Source organism: Dendrobium catenatum, unplaced genomic scaffold (genome assembly GCF_001605985.2).
Source record: "Dendrobium catenatum unplaced genomic scaffold, ASM160598v2 fragScaff_scaffold_113, whole genome shotgun sequence".
In the NCBI taxonomy this organism is placed as follows: Eukaryota; Viridiplantae; Streptophyta; class Magnoliopsida; order Asparagales; family Orchidaceae; genus Dendrobium; species Dendrobium catenatum.
This window is the reverse complement of record NW_021318575.1, coordinates 667,067-677,218: the sequence shown is the minus strand read 5'-3', so window position 1 is coordinate 677,218 and position 10,152 is coordinate 667,067. Positions and strand designations below refer to the sequence as shown.

Below are 10,152 nucleotides of genomic sequence, written 5' to 3'. Positions count from 1 at the left end.
AGTCGGGTTCGAGTTCGAAAAACTGACCCGTTTACAAAAACGTGTCAGATTTGAGTTGACCCATATAGTGACTGATTAGTTCCGGGTTCGACCCAAACCCTACCTGTGACCCGTAATTGACACCCCTACACGAGGTCGAGTGGAGCTTGGGGGTGCAAGGCTCAAGAATTTATTTAAATTCATAAGAGATGTTATAAACTTCTTTGAGAAATGATTTAAATTTATTTATTTTATTCTCAATTAAATATAAAAAAATTAAATCTCTATATTCTAAAAAAAAAGTTCTCCTTAGCGGAAGCCCCCACTCTACATTTTGGCTTGGCGTATTGCGGGCGTATTGCGACTATTGGACTAGGAGTACAAACACAAATTCGAAGCTCCACTGACCGGCACAGCTGATGCAGATGCTGCTGATTCCCTCGCCGTCGCCGTCGCGTGTAGCGGCGGCTTTCTATGCTGCTCCTCCACTTTCGCATCCTCATTGGGTCGCTCATTTTCTCAGTTCCACTACCTCCCTGTCCTCCCATCCTAATAGTCGACAGATTCATCCATACCCCTCTCTTCTGCCGCGTTCACGTCGGCTTGTGCAATCGCTTAGCGACACTACCTCTATGACCTCCCATTCCCAAAGGCAGCGGATTCATCTTTGCCCCTCTCTTGTATCGCTCTCACACTTGTTTTCCCCCCTCTCTGTACGCGCTGCTCCAGCGTCGGCCCCAACCTCAGGTTACCCTACCGCTGATGAACAGTCTGAGATGGCCAAACTCGCCCAGGTCATCTTTCCCTTTCTCTTTAAATGCATTCGTTTTTTATCTCTTTTATGCACAGTAGTTTCTAGATTGGGGTTGTCATATCTCTTTTTACCACGCACTAGATTAAGGGAAGGTTGGGTGAGTGGGAGAAGGGGGTTTGGGTTGGAACCGCGGACAGTATCTACGACTCGTGGCATTCACGAGAGAAAGCAGATAATGGTATGTTTATATGGAAAATAAGTACTTTTGTAAAAATTTGAAAATTTAACTCGGAGGGGACTACCAAAGAACAGTCAAATGGCTAAAGATAAATGAAGGTTCACTCAAAGATCTTAGATGAATCTCTCTCTCTCTTTCTCTCTCTCTCTCTTTCTTTCTCTCTCTCTCTCACACACACACACTCTGTTGTCAAACAAAGAATTCTGTTACCCAAACCAAAGTCCTAGAATGGATTGAACAATCCTTCGTGTTTAAAAAAAGCATGGTAGAATTCTTGCTTTAGCACAATCCTGATAAAATGTCCATATTTTGTTTCAACCTAAGTAATTTACTTTGGTCAATGAAACTTTATAATTCTTTTGAAGCCTAGTGTAATTATTGGGGTTGGGTACAACTTTAGTGAACTTATTAGGGGGTGACACAAGCTTTTTAAAAATTACTAAGGTTGATGTAACCCTTATAATTCGTCAAAACCTAATTAAAATATCATTTTCCAACGTGATCTGGGTGTAATTATCATGTTTTGGTGCAATCAATATAAATTTTCTTGGGTTCAAAAATCCTTTGGTTTTTATGTGTTCTTGTTTATATTGTGCCTATCTTACACAAGTTGATAATTATTATCTTCCTTCATGAATGATCCAAACTCATCATCATCATTGTCATTATCCTGAGTACTTTGGGCTATGTTTATGAATCTTTATTCTCCATTCACGAGCATCTCCATTGCTAATATAAAAATATGCACAATTAATATTGATCATTGATGTAACTTTACTGCGATTAAGAACTCCTTGGCCACTTCAAAAGTACTTTTAAAAATTTTTCTATACTCCATCCCATATATCTTTAACAATTTTAACATAGCTTTGACACCAACAGTTTTTTTTTCTTAATGTGAACTAAATCAATTAGTTTGATACATGATCATATACCGTCTTAAGATCAATAAAAATAATTCGCTTACCATTTCTTTGTGCACTTTATTTAATCTCTCAACTTTTATAAGTAACTAATTGATGCAACCTAAGTTTCTAAATATTTTATGGAGAACACTTACTTAGGAAAGCAATTAGAAAACTTCTTCCTTTCAATAAAGTAGAAACATCCACATATAAAACTAAAAGTAGGAAGAAGCTCTTGAAAGTGGCTTACAAAATTCGTAAACATAAAGAAATGACAACAAAGTTACCCTCAGAACAACCAACAAGCGGTCACCTCACATGCAATGCTCGAAATATAAAGGATAGGTGCTCAAATGATAGATCTAACCTGGAATCCACCACTGGAACGATCCGGCAAATACCAACCTAAACATGGCAGCAGACACCACCAAGCTCACAAGAGAAGAAGGATACAGATGGGGCGGGAATCGTGGATAGAGAAGAAGAGTTAGAAGACCGAGACGAAGTAATAAAGGGAAAGGGAAAGGAGGCTAGCTCGCAAGCTAGAAAAATCCGCAGGTTTGCTTGTAATTTCTTCACAAAAACGGACTCCAACTGTTGGAAAACAATTACTATATATAGGGGGAAAAAGACAAAAAATATTTAATGCAAGGTAATTAAAGCACAACCCAAACAACCAGCAAACATGGATTGAAGGGATAGTAGCTAGACGAAAACGAGGTATTAATATAACAACTAATGAGCACAAAAATCAAAGGGAGAGCTATCCAAACCTTAGGGACAACAAATAGGAACCGAAGGGATAGCAGCTAAGGGAAAATGAGGAAATAATACAACAACTAATGGGCACAAAAATTGAAGGGACAGTTGCCCAAACCGAGGGGACAATTGACAAGGGGAAAAATCGAGAAAAACAATGCCCACAAAAGGACAAACCTGCAGCCCACCAAGGAAAAAACCAATTAAACAAGGTGAAGGATAGGGAGAGACATTCCTAAGTATACCAACCCAGCATGATCATTAGTTGCCTTCCATTATAGCATATATATAAAAAAAAAAGAGTCCAAAACATAGAAAAATAAAACATAGAATGAAAATCCTTGATTTCATCAATTTTTCCTAGGCGGAAGAATCTCATCTCCTGATGAGAAATTCTTAATCATCCACTGGTACGTATCAGGATATTAATGCTGCAACTTCTAATCTTCAACAGTCAGTCAGGGGGGCGTCCATTCCATCTAACCAAGAGTTGTTGGTGTACTCCATATTTTGTTTTGGTTGTACAGATATCCACAACATCATTAGGAACAGTAAGGGGCAAAGTCCCACAGAACTGTATGCTTTTAGCAGTGCCCATTAATATCTTCTCAACAATGAAAGGATTTTTCTCAAAATAAGACTTTACATGATATGTGATTGAACCAACTCTTTCAAAGAGTTCAACATCTTTTGATAGAATACTGCTAACCAAAGGATCCTTGTCAAGGAAAATAATGGATGATAAACCTTTACATGACGCAACTAGATTTATCAATTCAAGTTGTTCATCCTCTATAAGCTGCATTTTCCCTTCAATATTATGATGAGCTATGAAGTTTGTATCAACAGCTTCCTCTATTGTCGTTGTTCCCAATTGGTGTTCTTCTGGCTGCCTCACCTTTTCTTATTTCATGTTTACTTCATTCAACAACATTTTGCACCTGACAGGTTGATCAACATATTGTAACGTTGCCTCATCAGATTGCCTTTAAAAAATAACAACTTCTCCATTTTTCCTATACGGGACTTCAACTTTGTCTATTGTTTGAGTCTCAAATTTATCCACAATATTTTTGACTGGATAAATGGTAAACAGAGCATCTTGAAGAGTATAGCTTGGCTGCATTTCTTCTTCTTTTTTTAGGATGTTGCTTCGCAGGAGGAAAACACGACAACTTACTACCATGATTATGAACTGATCAGGATTAATTGATGAACCAACTTCATCAATAGGCGTTCTCCAAAGTGAGTTTTGCATACAACTATAATCTACTCGTTGGAATATAGATTTCACCTTATTGGATCCCATATTTTATTTCAAAATAGGTTTGCCTTTTGGACTTAGTGCAACCAGGGTATTGGTCATTGTTGTTGTAGTTTAACCAGTTGTTGCGTAAACATACATTTCCATTCAGCTTGTTGATTATCCATATTTTTATAAAGAAGAAAGGAAGACTAGAATGACAACCAAGGGCTCTGATACCAAATTGATGTAACATAAGTTTCTAAATAATTTATGGAGAATACTTAAGAAAGCAATTAGAAAATTTTTTACTTTCTATAAAGCATAAACATCAGCATATAAAACTAAAAGTAGGAACAAGCTCTATAAAGCGCCTTAGAAAATCCGTTAACATAAAGAAATAGCAACAAGACTACCCTCAGAACAACCAACAAGCGGTCACCTTACATGCAATGCTCGAAATATAAAGGATAGGCGCTCAAAGGATAGATCTAACCTAGAATCTACCACTAGAATGATCCTATAAATACCAACCAAAATGTGGCAGCATACACCACCAAACTCACAAGAGAAGAATGATATAGATGGGGCAGGAATCGTGGATAGAGAAGAAGAGGTATATGACCGAGACGAAGTAATAGAGGGGAAGGGGAAAGGAGGCTAGCTCGCAAGCTAGAACAACCCGCAGGTTTGCATGCAAATTCTTCTCAAAAACTGCCTTCGGGGGGAAAAAGAGAAAAAAATATTTAATGCAAGGTAATTAAAGCACAACCCAAACAACCATTAGAATTCCCTTGAAAACTGCAACAAACAGGGACCGAAAGGACAGCAGCTCGGGGGAAAACAAGACATTAATACAACAACTAATGGGCACAAAAATCAAAGGGATAGGAAACAAGGACTGAAGGGACAGCAGCTAGGGGGAAAACAAGGCATTAACACAACAGCTAATGGGCACAAAACCTGAAGGGACAGCTGCCCAAACCGAGGGGACAGCTGCCAAGGGAAAAAATTGAGGAAAACAAGGCCTACGAGGGGACAAACCAGCAGCCCACCAAGGGAAAAACCAAAGAAACAAGGTGAATGATAGGCAGAGACATTCCTAAGTGCACAAACCTATCATGATCATCAGTTGCCTTCCATCATAGGGTAACCAAAATAAAAGAAAAACAGAGTCTGAATGACATAGAGTCCAAAACTTAGAAAAATAAAACATAGAATGAAAATCCTTGATTGCATCACTAATTGGTCATCTTGTTTCTTGTTTTATGTGTCTGCAACTATAACGTCATATGCTATCATGAAATCAAGTATAATTTCCTCAATCAAATTTCTGTCTCCTACTTTATACTGATTGATGAATCATTTTATAACACTTCTTATAAGAACCTATATACCCATTTATGACTATAGTTATTAGTGGCGTGTAGGCATCATTGTGTGAAGGTCCTCATGTAGCCATAGTGCATAGTGTATGGCATGGTGTGTGCTATTTGTAAGTATGTCATACTATATTAAAAATTACTAATAAAAATACATCTAATTATAAAGGCTACTAGATTGAAAGATACATCATCATGATAATGCTTAAGTGATTAAATATTGCTTTAGGAAATTAAAGACACTATGGGGCTGCTGAAGGAGTATTTTTCAATGAATACAACATGTTTTTTATCATGTTTTTTCTTATGAAATTTCTAATGAAATGTGTTAAGAACAATAGTGAAGGAAGAAGTAAAAATTGATTTAGAATAATTTGTGTAAGAAAATATAAAAGAATTGTCTTAGTTAGTGCTACAAAACTTAACAAGAGGCAATGTAAATCTGGTTTACTGTTTCCCTTGTAACCTAGATCAATCCTGCATAAAAAACTGCGGCTAATCTTTGCTATAATTTAGTTGAATAGTGTTTTAGCAACTGCTTCAATATGCTAAAGAAAGAACAGATATTCATGATTTCTAAGTAATTCAACATAGCATTGGCACAAAATTTAAAACTAATATTAAAATAAAGAAAATTAATAAATAATATATGCATAATATTAAATTTAATTTCAAGCCTTAATCAATTGATTTGCATCATGGGGGCAATGTGCCATGTACCATTGCCTATGAATAGTGCAAATTGCCAATTATTATATTCTCTCTGGTAAAGTAATAATAAACTTAATGGCAATCACTTTAAAACTAGTTTTATTCTTTTCAATAGTTTTATCTTTCACGTCAATCTCTTAATATTCTTACTAAGTTATTATTGTTAACTCTTCAAATTCAATAATTTGCAACCTTCCCTGATGCCCTTGGATTTCTTATTTTCCCATTTAGTTTCATGCAAATAAGTGAATATTGATTCTGCTAATCGTTGTGCTGAGCTTGTACTTTTCTATTTCTTGAGTTAGAACTTCATAAACGCTACTTTGTGGGCTACAATCTTTATTCTTCTGTCTTAAAAGAAATGTTTTTGAGACAAATTGTAGGAAAAAGTTGAGAAAAGCTGTCCATTTTTTCGTCCATACAATTGCCTTATGTTCCATGTTACTTATCCTACCACAAGGTGGAGAAAAGCTTTAGTAGTTGATGTCTTAGTCAACCCTTGCCAACTTTTCATCATTATTAGGTTAAGTGTGGTGGGTATCTACTGGTGGCATTTAATTCAACTATTGGTTACTATTCATCATAATCATATTAAATTGTGGGGCGTCATATAAGGGTGACATTCTAGCAAATCTTACCTACTTCTCCCCTACAAAACAAAGAAGGAAATCTGATACAACTAGTGAATGAACTTTTGAAGATAGTCATCCTAATTTCTTAGATAAGAAAGATAGCTACGTAGGGATTCATTAAATGCTTGTAGATAAAAAGTATATTTTGAAAAATGATTATTTGTTTTCACTCATTTTGTGTGTGAAATCAAAGTTTTTATATTTTTGAAAATTTTAAAAGGGTTTCTAGCATGTAAAGATAATGTTAATTTTTACTTCACACCGATTGACGGAACTAGCAAATTTTCATTATATCAATAACATGTTTTTAACTTCAAGTAGCCAGCCAAATGGGTTCTTAGTAATGAGATCGGAGTGCCATCATAACAGGAGTCGAAGTTTAGGATGCTATTGTATGAAAACTGTACTTTTTGGTTACAATGTTCATCAAGATTGCATGCTTGATTAAGCTAATGCAGTCTCAGAGATCCATGTCTGTTGCCTTCTCATTAGTTCCTTGCTGATCTTGCAGGTTTCCAAGAGATTAGAGAATACTTCAAGATACTTCAAACGGCTGGGCAGTTTTGGTTTTTGGGGACAACTGGTTTGTACTGTTGTTTCAGCGGTAATAATATCATTCTCCAGCATCGTTACTGGGAAAGTCACCTCCCCAGTTACGTTTTATGCTACAGCTGGAGGCATTGCAGCTGCATTTGTATCAGTCTTCTGGTCTTTTGGCTATATCCGTCTTTCAGAAAGACTTCGTAAGACAGCCAATGACCCTACAAAGGTGAAATCTGTTTTACTTATACCTGTTCAGCTTACTCCCATGTGCACTGACCTTGCCTAATTTTTTATTGGCTGACCTCAGCATTGTCACCACTTGCCATGATGGTTTTAGTTAATATGATATGCTTTATTATCATAGCTTTGATTCTTTTTATAAACTAATCTTTGGGCATTGAATCAATTCTGTTCCATTAAAGCACACGGATTAATTATTTCTGTAATATTGCCATGCTTACATACATCTTTATGCTCATAAACATGAATACTTGCTTGGCTCGATACTGTTCTGGCAAACTGATATATGATAAGGTGAATCATTTGTTGGTGATATAATGATGTTACTTTGAGATTGGTGAAGAAGTTAAGATGATTTGCAACTACACGTTCTAGCGATCAATAGATTCACCTGCAGTACTGAAACATCTGTGTTCATGAAGATTATTTGCATTGCAGGAGATTTAAATATCACTTAACAACATGAAATATGCTATCTCAGAATTAGTATGACATGGAGGTGATAAATGGTATGAAAATAGAAAAAAAATGTTTGGAGGATATAAATGAAAAAAAAGGAAAGGAGAAATGTTGCCATAGTTTTCGGATGATCTTCACCTTGAAAGGTGGTCATAATGACCAACAGTTCCTAGCGAACGCCTTTGTTTCCCTGGATTAAAAATAGTAGAAACCATTTGCATTCTCAAAAAACAAAGAGAGGATCCGAGAGTGACAAGTTGTGTTGTTGGTCTTCCATATTGCATATGATGCCTTTATGCTTAACATCTATGCATGCAGATTCAATGGCTGCAGTCTACGCCACTTTCAACGCACACCCAAGCTTAAGCATCCAGTTGGCCTTGCTATGGCTATGCATCTACTAGTATAGAAACAATTTATTAAGGGGAAACTACAAGAAAAAAATCCTTTTCCTTTATTTCCAATACTGCTCTCTCGTTGTTTAGCAGTGCTTGAACTGTCAGAGCTAGCATCAGCTCTACATGGCCAGTAAAAGTACCAGAGGCCTGCGCCAGACTGGAATAATGTACTGCGTTTAAACTCCATTGGAAATATTGCATTGTAGCTATTTTGTTCAGATGCTTCGTTTCACTACTAGGATACTTATTAATATTGAAGTAATATTTTTGGGAGAATGTTCCACTTATCACTTATTTTTTATTATATAAATTATTTCTTGGAAATTCTATTGATTGATCTTTTGTTAGTGAGTCACTAGACTTTATAAAGGATTCACACCAAATAACTTGGTTGCTAGCTTTTGATTTTGTTTTGCATTATGGATACGGTGGATGGATTGTCATGCTTTTGTTAATCAAAAAATTTGACTGATTACAGGCAAGATTGTGAAAACTGAACCAGACGTCGAACAAAAAAAGAAGAGGTTTAAGGTTCACCGATTCGATTGGGATTGAACCGGATGACATAATAAATATTAAAATTATTTAAATAAAAATAAATGATTTAATAATTATAAAATGATATAAATTTATGATTAAAAAATAAATTTAATACATATAAATTTATACTTACATAGTGGGATAAAGACTTGATATTATTAATGTTGTTGTTACATGTAAACTTATAAGTTTAATAAAGATTATTGCAAATTTATGTAATTTATGTTATATATTTAGATAAAATTTACAACTATAAATTATATACTAAATTCACATCATAAACTTGCATATGTAAATCATTCATTTTAGATTATTTATAATAATAAATAAATAACATTATTTTTAAAAATATATATTTAAAAAATAAAAAAAAGATAAACAATTAAATATAATTAACCAACAAAATAATTATTATCCCCATTATTAAAAAATAATAAATAAATGTTTAAAAATATATAATGTATGTTCTTTGAAGTAAAAAATTTTATTTTAAGTTCTTAAGTCCCACATCACGTGGGAGCTTTGTTTAATTTTATTTATATAGTTTTTTTTTGTTTGCATGTGTTAGGATTTCACATGGGGTGGTGGAATCATGTGGGTATATTTTATTGGTGTTTAGTTGGTAATGACCATTATAAAAATTTAATACTCATTATAAAATTAAAATATGTTATATTTAAATTAATTTACTAAATTTAATGTTTAATTTAATATTTAATATTATATTTTCTATTAAATTAATTTATTTAGTTATTTAACTGAGATAGCAATTGAACTGGTCGGTTCTTAAAAATCAGGATTAGTTCAACAGTTTTGACCGGTTGAATCGACAATTTTGATTGGTTCACACTGTTTGATGCTGGAGAGATTTTTAAGACGGATCAAACCAACCATATGACTAGTTCATGGTTGGCCGATCCAGTTCGGTTTTCAAAATCATGACTACAGAAAATTGATGCATTTTTTGTATGAATTTATTTTTTTAAGAGTATAAATCAAACAATTTAAAGACATAATAAGGTAAGATTGTGGAACTTTGAATGTGAGAAGCTTTTAATCCTCCAAGATAAGCTATTGAGAGAATCAAATCGGAGCCAAACTTAATGTGGGATAAGTTCATTTGCTCTTTAATAAATTGTTGTAGGACTTTTGGGAGAGTTTAGAAATAAATAGTATGTGCGAAGTTATAAAAATTATTATGGAAAAGAGATGTTTTTTAACTATTGACAAAAACATTCACTCTAAACAATGAAAAAAGTAAGTATTATTGGGAGTTGCAATGATTATAAGGGAAAAAAGGTAATTATAGCGCAAAAGCTATAAATTTTTATGATTTATATAATAGGCTATATATTAAGAAAGTAGAAAA

At 34.3% G+C, this 10,152-nt stretch overlaps 1 protein-coding gene across 1 annotated transcript in view; it reads left to right on the top strand.

The window, feature by feature from the left end:
• Nucleotides 1-302: 302 nt before the first annotated feature.
• The window catches only part of LOC110104950 (protein TIC 21, chloroplastic), a 51,065-nt gene continuing 41,215 nt past the window's right edge, over nucleotides 303-10,152 (top strand). Inside the window, exons 1-2 of the mRNA XM_020834262.2 lie at nucleotides 303-773; nucleotides 7,115-7,372. Coding sequence (XP_020689921.1) covers nucleotides 399-773; nucleotides 7,115-7,372 — 633 coding nt within the window. The 5' untranslated portion in view covers nucleotides 303-398. The remainder of the gene's footprint in view (nucleotides 774-7,114; nucleotides 7,373-10,152) is intronic.